This window comes from Artemia franciscana, chromosome 4, assembly GCF_032884065.1.
Source record: "Artemia franciscana chromosome 4, ASM3288406v1, whole genome shotgun sequence".
NCBI classification, from domain to species: Eukaryota; Metazoa; Arthropoda; class Branchiopoda; order Anostraca; family Artemiidae; genus Artemia; species Artemia franciscana.
In genome coordinates, this window is record NC_088866.1 from 35,258,499 (window position 1) to 35,277,687 (window position 19,189).

A 19,189-nucleotide genomic window follows, 5' to 3' on the forward strand; every position below is an offset into this window, starting at 1 on the left:
CCCGGCAAGTCATGTTGTAGAATGGAATAAAAGCTCTGCTTTAAGAAAAAAAAAAAAAAACAAGATCCTATCCAGGTGAATTTTTTCTCTAATGTCTAAGAGAGACCAAAAAAAGAAGATATAATAAGGCAAATGACTATCGGGACCTAAAACACGGCTATGGGCTTTAATAAAGACGGTTTGACTTCCAGTCAAATAAAACTGAAGAAACATAGATCATTGTGAAGTTTGCGTATCGGGAATTTTTATAATCTACATTTTCTGCAAAAAAGTATCACCATCTAGTTTTTGATTGCTACAATGCAGATACCATCAGAGAACCTATCAGCAAATATAAAATTGTTGAAAAATGTGTATTTTGCCGAGAAAAACCAAGCGTTTTTTTTGTAGGTAGCACTTTCTTGTTTGACTTGCTAAAGAAACCCTACAATAAAAAAGGAAAAGGCAGAGGCAAGACAATTAGAATTAGAGAAAATATTCGTTCAGCACACAACTAGTTGCTAAAGAAACCCTATGATAAAAAAAAGGAAAAGACAGAGGCAAGAAAATTATAATGTAAGAAAATGTCCATCTTGCTAACAACCATTTATAGAGCAAATATTTTTCGCAAAACTATCCAAACAGTGGACATGCCAAGAGCAAGTACCAGTTATAACTGGTACTTGTAACCCGTTATAAAAATCTTATAGACTCTTGATATTTTTCGATTATACGATATATCCCACGCCGATATAATAGAACTTTGGTACATTCGACATCTGTCAAAAGCTATTCAAACATTTGCCACTTATTTTATAAAGGAGTGGCAGAAGATGGCAAGCGATGGTAAGTTACGCAAGTAAGGTACACTTAAGGTATCTTTTCAGAAGCCTACGATCGAAGACTGTTTTTATCTTAGAGATAATTTGTTTACGTCTTCAGACAATTCCCACTTTTCAATCATTGATATTCGAGGAGAGGAATACAAAAAATAAATAAATCGTCCTTTTTGAGGTTTAAAAGTCTTGACCTTTTCCTCGCCTCCTAAGACCTTTTAAAGCTCTAAGACAGAATTAAATTTTCACGTCGGTTGATCTCCTATCTAATGCTTCTGTAGAATGTTTTACTTTTCCTCGTAATTTGTCTCTATAGTAGACAAATGAGTTCCATAATGTCTCAATCGATATCTTCATTAATCCTTTCCTGAATAGGTGACCCTGACATAATGCTACTATTTTTCTTTCTCTCTCCTTAGGTGGAGCAAATTCAAACACCTTAGTTCAAGGTTTCTCTTAAGAACAAAGTGCTGAATGGCCTTTTAGAAATAAAAAAAAAAACAAATTAGGCAACTGCATAACGATATTGAATTAATGTCATACTTTATCTTTGTTGGCTGTGTAATTAAACTTAGTTCGTTATATCCTATGATTTTTCGAAATCGCGTTCCTAAATGGGGGCTGAACTTAACATTTTTACAATTTTAAAAATAAATAACTCGTACTTTTGGGCCTAAAAAGTAGCATAAAAAGACCTTAATAGGTATTTTAAGGTGATGCATCAAATTGCAAGTAAAATAAAACTCAAAACAGTTCTCTTACTTCCAAATCTGATAAAATGACTATTCAATGCGACACTGGGCTCCGTTTTCTATCTTTTTTAAGTCTTCAGCCCAAAAATTTACTTCAAAATTCTTACATTTTTTTTAAGTTCTCAGGTACATAAAATAGCAACACAAATCAGAAGTGGATCTCATGTTTAGTGGGGAATCAATAGTTTGCTTATATTTTCCTTCTGCATTAGGGTCAACTTAGCCAAGGATTTAAGGATACAAGTTTCGAACCAATCGGATAAGATGTGTTTTGGTCCTTCTTTGGGCCCAATTTCTTCTAGAGGGGAGGGGGTTCCCAAAACAGTTTCTGTACAAGGACTTGTGGCTGTAAGTTTCAAAATGATCAAGAACAAAATTTTTTGCCCAGCTTCTGGCCCCCTACCTCCACCCTTTCCAGTAGCTAAATGTGAGATCATTTTGACCCATACAACTATTCCTGAAAGTTTCGACCCACTGTACACCCAGGATCAACCCTACATACAGCCTACATACAGCCTCCCCCCTTTCATTATGAACCAAATTAAAAACAATTAGTAATGTCCATAATTCACGGCTCTTGCTGTAGGTGTTGTGGGGTTATGTCATCCTTCAAGGCATATTTATGGACCTTTTGACTGTTCTAGACAAAATGGCTATCTAAAGATTTGATCTGAGATTTTGAGGGGTTACGGGGAGCCGGGTAACAAAAGAGAGCATATGAGCGGGCTAGTTGGCCTCTAATCATTTTTGACTTTCAGAAAAGAAACAAAACTTACAATTTCCGCTCGTAAGAGCCCCCTCACAAGTTTTAAGACTATTTTTCCCATGCGTAGTGGCGAAAAAAAAATATATGGATGGCAGATGGCTCTTTACTCTGGCAACACAAATTTCCCATTTTTGCTGGTAGAGGCTTGGTACCTTTGTAGTACGTTTCTCTGAAACGCTGAACTGGATGAAACAACTTTTATCAAGATCTCTCCATTCCTACGGGGTGTTTTTCCCTTTTTCGAAAATTGGCAAATTTTCTTCAACTCATAAGTTTTTATGGGCTGCTTTAAACTTGAACAATTTTACACATACGGATTCACCACAAACAACCATTTATTTTATATATATATATATATATATATATATATATATATATATATATATATATATATATATATATATATATATATATCAGGGACTATCAGCACGAGGACCTCCTTACTTACAACGAAATGCTTCACTGAAAGGCTAGACAGAGCTTTTATATAATTTATATTTAAAACAATTGGGTTATTTATATACAAAAAAAATATTTATAAACAGTTGGCTGATCAAAGACAAATTGAAAAAAACGTTAATAAACGCAACCATTATCTTCATCACAATTTTTCTCTTACTAATATAGAAATCAATATATAATCAATTAACTGATATGTTAAGATTTCCATATACATACAACCTCCTATGGTTCTTTAAAACCATATGTGTAACGATTTTACGATTTAAAAACCAAAGATCGACGAACAGAACATTCAAACAACAATTTCAATCGTTGGTCGTTTTCACGAACAACTCTTGGATATGAACCCGTTGATGGTCGCCATCCACATTTTCAAACAACAAAAAATTCGGACCAACAGGATCGAGAGATAAAGGCTATATCAAAGAAAAGGAAGGTATGTTGATGACAAAAATTATGCGATTCTCTGTCATTTATCGCTTGATGACATCTACATTCTATCTGTGCTAAATACAATGTCTGAAACCAAGGAAGAGGGGGTGAATGCACCCAAGAGACCGCGTTGTAGGTAGAATACCCTAGGGCGACAGCGGCCTAGAAACTCACTTTTTCTTATACAGGGGTCCTAAAATGGAGACGTCTGTGCAGTTGTCTTTGATTTAAATCTAAAATATGTCAATGCCAAATAAGTATTTAGTTAACAATAGTCACGGATGAACTTTAAGAGAAAAATACCCCTTAAAAACATTGATTCTGACATCCGTATTCTAAAGACTTCTCCTAAAACCATTCTAGTCTAGAGCAATTGTCTCCAAAACTTCAAAAGGATCGAGGAAAATCGAGAAGAAACTACGACACTCCGTAAGCCACGATTCTCTTAACAAAAGTAAAAAAAACCTATTACTTCCCTTGAGAGACAAGCGAAACATGCCTCTACTTGAAGTATTAGCTGAAAATGTGGGACATATTCAAGCCTAACAGATGTAAACTGCTGAGTAAAGATTCCTCTAGGTATACACTAAGCATTAAAACAGTTCAGTTTATTGTGACAGACAAATAAAGAATAAAGAAATAGACGGCTAGAATAGAGAACTTAATAGACAGTGAAATTTGGCCCAGCAGGATCATAACCAGCATTGCCAATTTAGAGCGGAAAATTTTTGACAAGCATTGGTATCTTTATTTTGAGCATTTAGATACTAACAATAAGTCATTATAGCTCAATACGCGAAAAAATGACTTCTTTTAGAATTCATCACCTCACTATTACGTTTTGTAAATTATCTACAAAATCAATTATCTCAGGAGTTTATAATGACTTCTACTATTACTAACAACTCACCGCAGCACCAAGGCGCCTGAGGCCAACACAGCTACGCATGCTCATCCTCCATCCCAATCTATTTAAAGACCCCCTCTTTACACCCTCCCAGGAAATTCCCATTTTCTTAAATCTTCCTTTATAACATCCTCCCACCCCAACCACGGATGACCTAATTTCCGTTTAGCCCCAGACGCTTGGCCTAAAAGGACAATCTTCGGCAATCTGTCATCATTCAACCGTAGAACATGCCCTAGACATCTCAACCTTTCTTATTATAGCCCTAAAAAGCGAAATTGAACCACACTGTTCGTACAGCTTACTGTTTGAAAACACGGTCAGTCAACGGAATCCCCAGAACAGTCCGTAGGCGATTTATGGCTTCAGAGCCATATTTGACCACTGTCATCACTGTTGCTTCCAATATTCTAATCTTGGTTTTCAGACTTATCTTCCTATTTTTCCAAACTTTTTTAACGGTGAAGAAACACCCTGAGCCTTGGCTATTCTACTTTTAGCATCTTAACTGCTCCCACCATCTTTGCTAATAATAGTACAAAGGTAAGTGAAGCTATGCACATGATCAATCTTTTCGTTACCCAACTTTACCTTTTCATCCTGACTTATTCCTAGCCTTAAAAACTTAGTATTCTTAACATTAATTTTCAAACCTATTATAACACCCTAAACTCGCAAAACATTTAAAAGTTCATTCATTTGGTTCATATTTTTTTCTAGGATGCTTAAATCATCAGCATAATCTAAGTCAAGGAGATCTTTTCCTCCCCATTTGATTCCGGGGTATCCCATTGCCTTTCCTGTGCTCCTTAAGACGAAGTCCATCAAAATGATCAATAAAAAGGGGATAGAAAACTACTCTACTTAACTCCTGACTTAATACGAAACCAGCTGCTAACCTCATTTCCTACCTTAACCGCAGCAGTGTTATTCTCATACTAGTACTAATCACTTTAATGTATTTGTCTGGTATAACATACAAGGAAGGATAAGACCTTAGCAAAAGCTTTTGTATCAACATAATCGAACGCTTGCTCATAATCTATAAAACTGAGCACCAAAGGTGTTTTGATAACTCAGGCGCTTCTCAATTATTAATTTAAGAGTGAAAATTTGGTCAACACGTCCTCTACCTTTCCTAAAACCGCACTGTTCTTCTCTCATAACTTTGTCTACACTATCTCTCAGACTAAAAAGCATCATGTTACAAAGTCATTTGTTACCTACAGAGACCAGACTAATGCCTCGATAATTACCATACTCACACTTATCACCTTTCTTATACTGTGATTTAGTTAAGTTTTTTTTTCTTCCAAAATCACAAGGTACTTCCTTTTATCAAAAATCATATTCATAATCTTCAGCAACTTCTTTCTAACCTCAGAGCCACCATATTTAAGAAACTCATTTACCATAGTACGAACACCTTGAGCCTTATTATTTTTTAATCCTTTTAGTACTGTCGCTAATTCTTACGCTTAAGATTAGTTGGCAACATAGGCAGCGCAATAAAGAACGATGTGGGCAGAATGTATTATTTATTTATTATTATTATCTTTTTTGTTAGACCAGATCACCTCGTATAGAAGAAGTTTAGTAGAAACTTCAAAAAGGGCTCATTCGATTGGAAATTGAAGTAGTGCCCTTTTTAATAGCCGAAAGTGACTGGAGGGCAATTACCCCCCCCCCCCACTTCCACTATTTCCCAAAACACATCCAACCAAAATTTGGAGGGGGCTAAAAAATCAAAATTTTTAGACAGCGCTTTTATTCAATGTAATTGGAAGGTCCGGAAATTATGTCTACGAGGATGAAAACCCCCCACAGTCCCCAGGGCAAGAGTTGTAATTTATGCCCTGGGGGCATATAAGGCTTATATAGAAAGGGTAATCATATAGATTTATGAGGGGGATAATTGGATTGTAATCATAAGTTCTAGTGTCCTTTTTAAGATTCAGAGTGATCGGAGGGTGGATCCCTCCACACCTCGTATTTTCCCAAAATGCTTCTGATATAAATTTTGATACGGCCATTTGTTGTCGTATGAACTTCGAAAAAGGCATTTTCAATTGAAAAATGAAAGGGCTAGTGCTCTTTTTATTAGTCAAAAGTGATTGGAGGGCGACAAGCTCCCCCCAACACCAATCAATTCTCAAAACACGACTAGTAAAATTTTGAGATAGCCATTTTGTTGAGCGTAGTTGAAAGGTCTGTAAATTATGTCTTTGTGGATGACAACCCCCCAGAGCCCTCAGTGCAAGGGATGTAGATTATGTCTCGAGGGCATATAAGCTTTTTATGGAAAGGGTGGTCGTAAAAACTCTGGAACGGGCTCATTTTATTGGAAATAAAATGTTCTATTGCCCTTTTCATGAGTTAAATCGGAGGGTAGCCTCCCCAACGTCTTAATCTCCGCAATTGGTCAAACATCATGGAGAGCAACTAGCCCCCCCCCCCTAACATCCTCTTTTCCCGAAACGCATTCAATTGAAGTTGTGATATAGCCATTTTGTTACCAATAGCCCAAAAATCATATAACAATTTTTTTTAGGGTGGACACAATCCCCCAGAGCCCGTGGACAAGGGTTGTAAGTTAAGCCCCAGGGCATATAAGGTTTTTATGGAATGGTTGGTCGTATAAGCTTTGGGTCGGATGGAGCTCATTTGATCGGAGGTCGGAAGTTTTAATGCCTTTTTAAGAGTCAAAAATGAATGGAGGGGAATCGCTCCCCCAAGCCCATCATTCCCCCAAACATATCTGATCGAAATTTTATGAGATCTATTTTGTTCTGCCTTGTTGAACGATCAAGTAATTATGTCTTTGTGGATGTCAACCTCCCCACAGTCCTGAGGACAAGGGCTGTAAGCTAGGCAATTCGGTCGTTGTTTACACATAGTATATGTTATTGAGAAAGGCATGCAAGTTTGAACTTCATTTTCTAAGAAGGCGAATGGCATTCAGGTGAGGCTTTCAGAGACTGCCGAGGGGAGTACTGAACTAAATCAAAACATGTTATGTTTATAACGATGGTCAAAAGTGTGTAGCACAGGAATTACTGAGTATATTAATTTGGAAAATTCAGGAAATGATAGAAGATATAATCAAAAAGACAATATTTGCGTACTACTAAAACTACTACAACTACGACCACTACTACAACCAGACTACTCCATTTATAGTATTGAGGGGGAATTCAATCAATGCTGGTATCCATGTTAAAACTTTACTTTCCAAGAAGACGAAAGGTATTCAGGTAAGACTTTCAGAAAATATTGAGGAGAGTGTTGAACTAAATCAAAACACGTTATGTGTACACGGATTGTCAAAAGGTTGCAATACAGGAATAACTGAGTATATAATAATTTGGAAAGTTCAGGAAATAATAAGAGAGATGATCAAAAAGGCAATATTTGCATGCTACAAATAATACTACAACTACCACCACTACTACTACCACACTGTTCCATTTACGGTATTAAGGGAAAATCTGAACTAAATCAAAATACGCTATGTGCATGCACATTATCAAAATAACGTATCTCAAGAATTGCTTTGGGTGTTAAGTTGGAACTTTCAGAGAATATTTAAAGGGGAAGATCATCTCACCAAAAGGCAATATGTCCACACTAATGCTAATACTACTGTTACAGCAACATTTACAACTACTACTACTACTACTTCACTGGAACTACTTGTAGGGCTAAGAGCATTGAGATGAAAATTTCAAGAACTACATGAACATTCAGGTTATCAAAAAGACATATCAGCAATGTCATAGCGATGGCTAATTGTATTAAGTAGAAACTTCCAGGACTTGATTAGAGGGTTGTTCTACTGATCAAAAGGCAATAGGTTAATACTACTGCTGCTAGAAGTACTACCGCTGTTCAATACTATTACTAGTGATATCAATACTATTACTTTGACTACTATTACAACTATCCCTAAGGGCATGAAGGAGAAGTTTTCAAGAAATTTTGAAGGGGAAGATGAACACATTAATGATAGATAGTAATAAGCTTACCTAAGCTATGGATGTCAGGTGATTGATTTTCTTCAAACGATAATTTCGACAGGACCTGTGCCTGTCATCATCATATTCAAATTTGAAGTCATGTTGGCCTCAGAGAATATATGGGAGGATGAACTGAATAAAACACGCCCTCTGTTTACAGGTTGTCAAAAAGATGTAACAGCAATATCTTAGGAACAGTTTGGTGTGTGAAGTTGAAACTAACAAGGCTTGTTGTGAGGGATGTTGAACTAACCAAAAGAACCTATATTTGCATCCTAATACTACTGTATCTACTCATACTACTGCTAATGTTACTATTATTACTACTTTTATTATTACTACTGCTTAGGCTACTACAATTAATTTTGCTGGTACTACTATTACTACTGCTATTAAAACTAAGGATATTAAGGCGAAAAATTTTGGATATATAGAAACTGTATGAAACTAATTTGAAACGCACTACGCCCACACAGGTTGTCAAGCGGACGCATCAGAAATGCTTCAGGAACGGTTGATGGTGTGTTTTAAGCTGAAACTTTCAGCGTATGTTTAAGGGGATGTTCAAGAAACCAAAGGTGCTATATGCATACTGCTACCAATCCTGCTACAACTATTGCTACTGCGCAAGCTAAGGATGTTAAAGTGAAGATTTTAAAGAATACTTACGCGGAAGTTGAACTAAATCAAAACAAGCTATGACCATGTGGATTTTCAAAAAGGTAGCAAAGCAATATATGAAGAGCAACTTATATTATTGATTTAGAGTTCTAAGGGTAAGTTGTGGGGAATTTTGAAATAGCCAGAAGGATAGTTTACTGAAAACAAAATACATTTTTAAAGTTTTCACTTTTCTTGCTTTCCTAAATAATAAATAACCAGAACTTTAAGGAATAATTATCAACATATGTCAATTAAACAGACAATCCATAGCCTTTTTTTTCAGTAAAGCGCAAATTATGTTCTGGTCTTGAGAAGGCATGGGGGTTGTCAGCCCTACTGATGTTAATTTTTGCTCATTTCGAGTTTGAATCGGCTGCTTATTGTAATTTCTGTTAGTTTTGAGTTTCATTTTTTTATTGATAGTGATTTGGGGTATTTTACGCTTGAAGATTATTTGACTTTATTTCTGCTCAACCTTGACTTAACGGAGCTCTTTACTTTCCTTTGAAAAACTTGTTTTGTGGAAAGTTTTTTTTTTAAATTGATGACTACAAACAGACGATTTTGAGAAATCACCAATGCAACAGCACAAACACAAAAAAAAAAAAAAAAAGAGAGACAGAAGGAGAAAAGGAAGACTGTTTTCCTAAATTAGTGATTAATATAGACCAGCACTTGAATGAGGCCTTAACCCTACTCATCCATACAATCACATAGGTCAAACAGCATAGCCATACACAATCAACCATAAAGAATAATCCGTGGACAGGCAGTCATGTCGTCAATAAGTATAAGTCGTCATTTACCAAACAATAAAAACAATAAAGACAAATAATTCAGAGGCAACAACCCAACACAAGGGCTCATCAGGAAAATACACTTGCCTATAGGGTTTCGGCACTTTAAATTATATATATATATATATATATATATATATATATATATATATATATATATATATATATATATATATATATATATATATATATATCTATATATATAAAAATAAGTTGTCTGTGTGTGGATCTGTGGATCAGGTGACGTCATGTTTGTCCGCATATGACGTCTGAATTATTTCACACTAATACAAAATAAGAAAAAAAACTAAAAAAGGTAAAAACTACAAAAAAAAACTAAAAAGAAAAAAAAACTAAAAAAGCTAAAAAACTAAAAAAAACTAAAAAAAAGGTAAAAAACTAAAAACTAAAAAAACTGAAAAAACTAAAAAAAGGCAAAAACTACAAAAAAAAACTAAAAACTAATAAAAAAACTAAAAAATCTAAAAAACTAAAAAAACTAAAAAAACTAAAAAAAGGTAAAAAACTAAAAAAAAACTAAAAACTAAAAAAGAAAAAAACTAAAAAAAGGAAAAGACTGAAAAATAAAAGAAAAAAAAAAGAAAACTAAAAAAATATGAATAAAAATACAAAAAAATAAAAAAGATAAAAACTACAAAAAAACTAAAAAGAAAAAACGAAAAAAAACTAAAAAAGCTAAAAAAATAAAAGAAGCAAAAATCTAAAGAAGGTAAAAACTACAAAAAAAAGAAAGAAAACAAAATAAAAAATCTAAAAAGCTTAAAAACTAAAAAAAAAACTAAAAAAAGATAAAAAACTAAAAAAAAACTAAAAAAAAGGAAAAAACCATAAAATAAACTAAAAACTAATAAAAAAAAATAAAAAAAAAGCTAAAAAACTAAAAAAACTAAAAAAAACTAAAAAAGGTAAAAACTAAAAGAACTAAAAAAGAAAAAAAACTAAAAAAAGGAAAAAACTGAAAAATAAAGGAGAAAAAGAAAACTAAAAAAATATAAATAAAAATAAAAAAAACTAAAAAGATAAAAACTTCAAAAAAAAACTAAAAAGAAAAAAGAAAAAAACTAAAAAACCTAAAAAAAGGTAAAAACCAATAAAAAAAACTAAAAACAAAAAAAGGGAAAAAATTAAAAATTTATTTCATCATAAGTTTTCAACTGACGAAATTACAGACCGGGACATCGGGACACAAATGACGACCGGGTCACCGGCACATAGGGAATATGAATGACGACACTCAAAGAGAAAGCGACCGGGACAAAAGGAATGTTCGATTAGCAATCAACAAAGCACCGGGACACAAATGACGACCGGGACACAGGGAGTATAAATGACGACCAGGATATAAGTAAAAAAAACTGAAAAAACTAAAAAAAAGGTAAAAACTACAAAAAAACTAAAAAGAAAAAAAATAAAAACTAATAAAAAAACTAAAAAATCTAAAAATCTAAATAAACTAAAAAAGAAAAAAAATAAAAAAGGAAAAAAATAAAAGAGAAAAACGAAACTAAAAAACGAATGTATATACAGACCGGGACACCGGGATACAAATGACGACCGGGACACAGGGAATATAAATGACGACCGGGACACAGGGACACAACTACAACGGGGACGCCGGGGGGCACAGGGGGATATAAATGACGACCGAGACACCGGGACACATGGAATATAAATGACGCCCGGGACACTCAAAGAGAAATCACAGACTGGGACACCGGGACACAAATGACGACCTGGACACAGGGACAAAACTACAAAGGGGATGCCGGGGGGCACAAGGGGATATATAAATGACGATGGCGACACAGGGAATGGTAGATTAGCAATCACCATCAACAAAGCTCAAGGGCAATCATTAGAATCATGAGGTATAGATCTGAATACGGATTGTTTTCCCATGGACCATTATATGTTGCATTTTCAAGAGTCGGTAAACAATCTATTTATATGCACAGACAATGGGACAGCAAAGAATGTTGTATATTCGCAAGTTTTACGTAGTTAAAAACATATATATATATATATATATATCTATATTCACAGGTGGGACATAGGGACACAACTACAATGGCGCGTAACTAATATGGCGCGTAACGACTTACGCGCGCGGGGGGGCTTGGGGGGGTGGCGAAGCGCCCCCACCAACTAGGTGTTGGGGTGGCGCGAAGCGCCACCCCAACAGCTAGTATATATATATATATATATATATATATATATATATATATATATATATATATATATATAGATATATATATATATATATAAAACAAGAAAAACAAAGTCTTTCAACTAAAGGTTCTAGCCTGCCCATGAACTTGATAAGGCAAGTTGTCCTAGGGGCGTGCCAGGAACAGAAGAAAAAAAGAAGAAAATTTTAGTACTAGTTATAAGCACAAATATTTTCATTTAAACATCGGTAAAAAAAAATTCTGATAATGCTTCCATCCTCCATCCTTAGAAGTTCCATGGAGAGGCTCATGATACACTCTCACCCCTTCTCCAAAATTCTCTACATTTTATGCCGGTAACCATTTAAATATAATATTTAATCCAACAGAGAAAACATTTTATCTGGAATAAGAGGGAAGCCATCACAACACAGTACCCATTTTCAGAATTAGTCCAAAGAAAGAGGTTATTAGATATTAACTTCTCAACCCCCTCCATCCCTTTGTGACTCTTCTGTGACAGTTATAATCATTTGCGTTTTTTGAAACTTTATTTTAACCAAAACAAAGAAGATGGTGCACTTGGCAGTAAATAGAAGCAAATTGAATCCAAATTTTCATTGTTTCCACATCTTCTTCACCATTTCTTGAAAATAAAAATTAAGTAGCAATAAAAGTAAAATATTGCGATGATTTAGATCCCATCCAGTTGTTCCACGAACTTCAAAATATGAAACAACAATTCAGCGTCGATATACTTCCTTAAAGAAACCTATAGATATGTTAGAATTAATTGTGCAATATGGATATGAAGGAGTCTTCGCAAACATAAGACATGCCTATGAAATATTATCAGCAATTACGGTTTCGGAGGCCAGCAATTAGCGGTCGTTTACTTTAGATCCTCCAGGGCAGGAATGGCGCATAGGGCGTCTACGAAACCTCGCTAGACATTACAGAGCTGAGCAGCAGTCCTGACGTCCTCTCAATGTAGTTAAAGAGACATCTTCCCTGTACTCAGATCCTGTTCAAGCTGCTGTTCCAGGTTAATCTTGGTCGACCTCTTTTTTGCCTCTCTTCAGGGCACTATTTATAAAATATACGCAGGAATCTCCATGTTCAGACCTTTTCCTGCCATGATATGCTAAATATTTTTCTAAGACATATATTTACAAAAGCAAGGACGTGTTTCTCCAATTGAATATTTATTTTCAAGCATTCCCTTGCATAGAGGAGAATAGACATCACAATGCTATTTATGAAGCGGAGCTTCAAGGGCATAAAGTAGTTCTGCTGCGCCAGGTTGGTATGCAGCTTGTTCCACCCTCCTCTTGATTTCGTTGGCTTTTTCACCATTATAATCAACTCCCGAAATACTTAAATTCATTGACCTGTTCAATTGTTTTATCTTTGCAATTCAATGTCAGCGGAGAGTCAAATGTAGCCATGCTCTTTGTCTTACTGATATTCTCTGTAAGCCCCACATTTTTGGCCTTTTCATCTATGGCGTCGATTAGCAACTGCAGCTGCTGTTTCGCTTCTTCGGGAAGAACAATGTCGTCAGCGAAGTCCAGATCAGAGGTCTATCGGCTGCAAATCTTCACACCAGAGCCTGAAGACTGTCTGAGAGTGTAGTCCATAACAGAAACAAACAGGAATGGGGATAGGACACATCCCCGTTTCACACCAGACATTATCTTGAAGAAACGCGTATCCCCCATTTTTTGTGCGTGCACAACATTCACTATCTTGATAGAGTGTGATTGTCATTTTGACAAGTTTATCTAATTTAGCTTAAGACTAGTTAGTGACGAATCATCACTGCACACAGCTTTATCAAACATCAAGTAAAACAACTTAATTAAATGAAGCATTAAAATAGATATCAATTCTAGCCGTTTATTTTGAATGAACCGCGAAACTCTTTGTAAATGAATGCGCAACCACGCGGCGTTACTGCCTCTGAAGATAGGAAAAATTTTAAATTGATTAGCTGTTTCAAAATTTTAAGTTTTTACCCACTCAGTTTTGTACCACAAAATGACACAAAACGCCACTTTGCTATGCTATAATCTTTTATCTACTTAAAAAGGGCACTACAAGTTTTAATTTCCGTGCGCACGATCTGTCTCCCGATTTTATAGGACTTAACTTTGATACAATCATCCCTGGACGAAAAGGACAAATAGATAAACATACATTCGCGATCCTTATTTTCCAACATTCTAAATTCCGCATTTTTGAACAGGGGAGGTTGAAACCTTTACAATAGGATTCTCTGAACTTGACGGTTGCCCCACTTGGGTGTGTTCCCCTTTCCTCAAAATCAAACAAAGTTTTTCTAGGTGGCTCTCAGGATTTGAGCTGTCTGATATTTGATGCATATAATGTTACCAAAACCCCCTTTTTACAGTTTCAGTTATTATTACCTAAAGTAACTCCTTACTTAAATCCGATACAACAAACTGTTTAATCTTTGTTCCCAAATTAGCCCTAACTTTAAGAAATTTATTAGCCTTTGGTTCGGTACCGCCTGCAGTAGATCCTGTATTACATTATTTCATAACAATACATCATACACAGGAAGAAACTATCGACTTTTTCTTTGCTGGAAAGTAGCGAAGAGCAAACCAAATTTATGAAGCTATCTTACTCTACTAATTCCCACGAAATGGGCCATTCTAAACAAATAGAAGCTATTTCAAATTTATTTTAAGTTTGCCAACGACCATAGGATATATAGTATTAAGAAATACGTTTTGCCTATTTGAATGAGAATACTCTTCACTGCTTATGTTCCTCTTTTCGATAACTTTGTCCGAAGACTTCATACAGCTTCATCCACACAAATACAGCTTATTACTTTGAAAACTTTTAGAAACTTTCTATTAGGCATCATAAAGAAGCATTTGCATGCTTATTTTATCTCATATACATATACTGCTTTTAAATGAGAGGAAAACTTTTTCTATCTTCTCCAGCGGGAAGATAGAAAGAAGATACATTGCTTTTAGAAGTCTTGCTTCTTAGAGCAAAATTTGACTTTATAATTTAAGCTATTACCAACTAATTAATGATAGTTCGACCTTTCATAGCATTTGAGTGTTGCGACAAAATATTTATGATTATCTGAAATTTCAAAAGGACTTAAAAAATATTAACATCAATACTTTTTTCTACACGTAGTAATTTAACATTTTTAAATCATGTAATTGAATACAAGTTCCCCAAAGATTTCCCCCAAATCAAAGGTCAGCGATAGGTACTGATATTAGACGATAATTTTCAAACTCTCAGATGTCAAATCGATCAAGTCCAAGTTTTTCAAAATTCGAGAGCCGGAATCTTAAATTAGCAGTCTACTTTGTTCCCACGTATGCTTTACAAGTAAGTTGACAATTATACTGCAAAAAAAAAAAAAAAAAAAAAAGAAAAAAGAAACTGACATGAAATCATGGCAAAAAACAAAAATTTTGTAGACAAATTAGGGATTTTTAAGATAGTCAATTCGATCAAATTAATGCTGAGAAAACCTTCAGCCGATCTTCCACACTTGAGCACAGAAGCCAACTCAAAAATATATTGAAGATTTTCTCTACTTGATGATTGGCCCATCTAAATAAAACCCTGCAGTCCGGTTTTAATAACATCAGCCTTAGTATACCATAGAAAGTTACAGCCTTAGTACGCCTTAGAACCTTACAGCCTTACTAGTATTGGTATTCAATGCAGTCTTAGAACGGCTCATTTAACAGATTCTTCATATAAAAAAAACGAATTTTCTACGCATTAACTCTTATTTTTAAACTACAGTTCATACCTCCGAACTAATTACTGAAGAAGCTAATTGAAATGCAACTTGAAGCCTCTTGTGAAGGTCACTCTTTAACACCATTTTGATATGAAAATTGGAGATAAGCATAGGATGGAAGAACACACTACGACCAATACTCTTATCCGTCTGCTATATTATCTATTCCGCATCCAAATAATCGAACATAAATTCATCCAACTGAACATCATGAGCAGGAAATATAAAAAGAAGAGCATGGAAGAAGCAAAATCCAACTTGTCTCCCAGATCCAATGATCATGATTTCAAGGGGAAAAAAGATACAACACAACTTAAGTGGAAACTAGTGACCTTAATAAAATATTTATAATATTATAAATCAATTTTATAATATTAGAAAAGAGAAAATGTTTAAATACACTTTATTTTCAGTAAAGTACATAGTGACATTCTGGCCATTAAAAGACTTAAGGGGGGTTACCCCTACTCTTGTTTGTTGAGAGGTTGAGCATTCAGAGATGGAATCTTCGTCAAAGTCTTGTTAGGGTACCACACTATTGAGATCATAAGAATCTGCTATTTTTTTTAGAACTATCTCAATCTCTTTGTTAACTGCGATATTAACAATATGAAATTATTAACGAATTCAAGTCATGAATTGAGCTTAACAATAGATATTTTTTAGAGCCTCAACTTATCAAACAAGAAGGAAAGGTTCCCAGGATTAGGCATTCAACAATGGAGTCTTCTCCAACATTATGTTAGGGTACCACACAAACGAGATCGACAGAAGAATTTGTTTTATTTTTAGAAGAAACCGATCTTGTTGTTAACTGCGACATTAACGACTTTATGAAATTAGTACTGAAATCGAGTCATGATCCAACAGAAACCAGGCTATCTAAAGACTCCCCCAAGCTAAGTATAAAAACCGCATTTTTCTTTTTAAAACTGCAAACATCTTCCTTCTATTCTTATTGGTCATGCAGTTCACATTAAGGCAAACTTACGAAAATCAGAATGCTCTTCTGACTAAAATAAATATCCCAAAAATAAATGAAAAGTTCGTAGTGATCTTGAAGTCATTCCTTTGCTGTAGGAGACCCCTAATTTACAGCAGATTGACAAGATGAGAAAAAAATATGAATAAAAAGAAAAACGAGGATAATTTCAGCCAGCGAAAACGAAAAAAAACTGTACAAAGACTTCGGCTGAGACCGCCGCTCAGCTGTCCTCACTCGAGAAATAGAAAAGTAAAAACAACCCGTAAAAACAACCACTAAAACAAATAGATACAAACCATAATAAACATTCCCTAAAATAGAGCCTTCCGATGTAACGGTGAAAGAGTTGAACTACCCTGTGGTGTTGAAAACATAACTGGGAACAAACATGACTCAGTGATTCTAGATTTCTAGCTCAAAATTACCAGGCATAGGTGTACGCATTACATACCAAGTTAAGTCTTCATTTCTCAGGTACAAGCAGCAAGTTTTACAGATTTTTCTTACTTATTTTTATCTCTCTTACATAATTATGAAAACATGATACGCCCTTCTGTTTTTGGCACTGTGATATTAGGGTTCTCCTTTGTTGTCAAATTTGAAACTCATTTTGTTTCGCTCTTGAAAACGTTGAAGATTGTTTCTCAGTAAGTTCTCAACAAAATTAATAATTCAACATAGATCAACTGATGTGAAATCAACACGTTTCAGTAAGAGGAAAAAGAAGTTGGTGTCTATAAGAAATATTATGTCGTATCTTCTCTGAATCTTTAAAAAACATGCAAAGGTGAAGTTACATTATAAATTAAATCCTCTAGATGAATTTTAAAAAATAACGTGAGAGTCCTGGAGAAAAAATATCAAGCAAAAATCTATCCAAAGATACAATCAATAAACAAAAAAGTTTTCTTTCATTTGTTGCCTTGGCAATAACATGTGATACTAGAGGAATAGAAAGAACGGCTGAGCATAGTCGGAGGAAAGAGAGAGAGAGAGAGAGAGAGAGAGAGAGAGAAGAAGAAGAAGAAGAAGCGAGAGGAGGGGGGTAGAGACACAGGAGAGGGAGAGCAGAACAGAAGAGGGAGAAGGTTAGTTCGATAGATGAAAACAACAGATGCATAGTGGGAGAGACATGAGGGGAATTTGTAGCAAATATAAATATAACAAAAAAATCCTTCGAATCAAATGAATGGTAGGGGGATCGGGATCAGACCAAAAAAAAAGCGAAACAGATAATTCAGTGATTAAATAGAAGTAAAAACAAATAAATGAATTAAATAACCAATGAAAATAAAAGACAAAAGATTAGACAACAGGCTTTCTATCCAAGAATGACATATAAACTACAAATAAACTGCTATATTACAACGGAAACGAGATTTTTCTATAAAAAAGCATATATTATTAATCTGCAATTCAAATCAAAGAGAAACAAAATCCGAGTGATCTTCAAGACTGTCTATGCATTATGATTACCAGTTCAGTTAGCTTTAATTTGTTTTTATTCTTTGCAAATTAAAAATTAAAAAAATCCTTGAGGAGGCTAAATCTTTTTCTTTCTTCTGAATACATTTATACTAAAAATGACAAATCCAAATATGAACTCAGCAGTCAACAATTTAAATCACAAAAATAGGTACTCAATAACAAAACCACTTACCTCATCCTTTCCTAAAGGTCTCCTGGGTCCAACAACCGACGAGGATTTTGTCCAAGTCCCCCAAAAAGCTGGTCTTCGATTTTCACAAAACTGTAGAAGCTTCCAGTGCATTTTTGTATTTTGCAGTGGATCACGAACAACTATCACGTCCTCAGAATTGTCCACAAGAGATTCAGCATCACTGCCTTCTTCTTCTGTCAATGAAAATATAATGACACAGTGATAGATCGAAGATATTAAATTGAGGAATTCGCTAACAGCGTTAAGTAGCTCACTAACTTACCAATAAAAACCAAAGAAAAATGAAAATAAAATACACTTCGACTGAAGACTCCGTGACAGCAATCAATTTCGTATACATAAGGATAGAAAATCGTAAAGGGTGTATCAAATCAAAAAGCACGAGCGCCAAATCAACTGTAACATAAAAATAAAAGAAAAGAAAATAGACTAAATGTAATGACTCAACATTACAATAAAAAGTTTCATTGAAAACAAGGAAGAATTTTAAATAGGGCAAATCATACCAAAAAGACCAAATGCCATCTCAATCATAAAATTTTTAAAAGCAGCAACAGAGACAATAACAACTCATAAGAGTTAACAAGAACTAGTTTCAAAGAAGTAATGTCACAGTTGGCTTCGGTCTCATGCAATGAATCAGGCAATTCTGCCTGCAGAATTCGAAGTTAGCAGCTGACACGAGGCACAGACTTCACATCTTTTTGAGGATTGTCATGCCACTTCTTTAATGAATCTTTGCATTTTCAAGTTGATAACTTGCTATACAGACAGTTATTATAATCTGCCCATGACTACTGAAATACCATCAATCAGTCTATAGTGAGCAATCTATAAATCAGATTCATATAAGAAACAGCTTTTGCTTTCTCTTGGCCTTACACACGGGTCTCACTTTAAGGAACATTAAATC

The 19,189-nt window shown here is 34.6% G+C and overlaps 1 protein-coding gene across 1 annotated transcript in view; it reads right to left on the bottom strand.

Annotated features, from left to right (window-relative positions):
- The window catches only part of LOC136026358 (chromatin assembly factor 1 subunit A-B-like), a 165,480-nt gene that overhangs the window by 46,715 nt on the left and 99,576 nt on the right, over nt 1-19,189 (bottom strand). Inside the window, exon 8 of the mRNA XM_065702888.1 lies at nt 18,256-18,449. Coding sequence (XP_065558960.1) covers nt 18,256-18,449 — 194 coding nt within the window. The remainder of the gene's footprint in view (nt 1-18,255; nt 18,450-19,189) is intronic.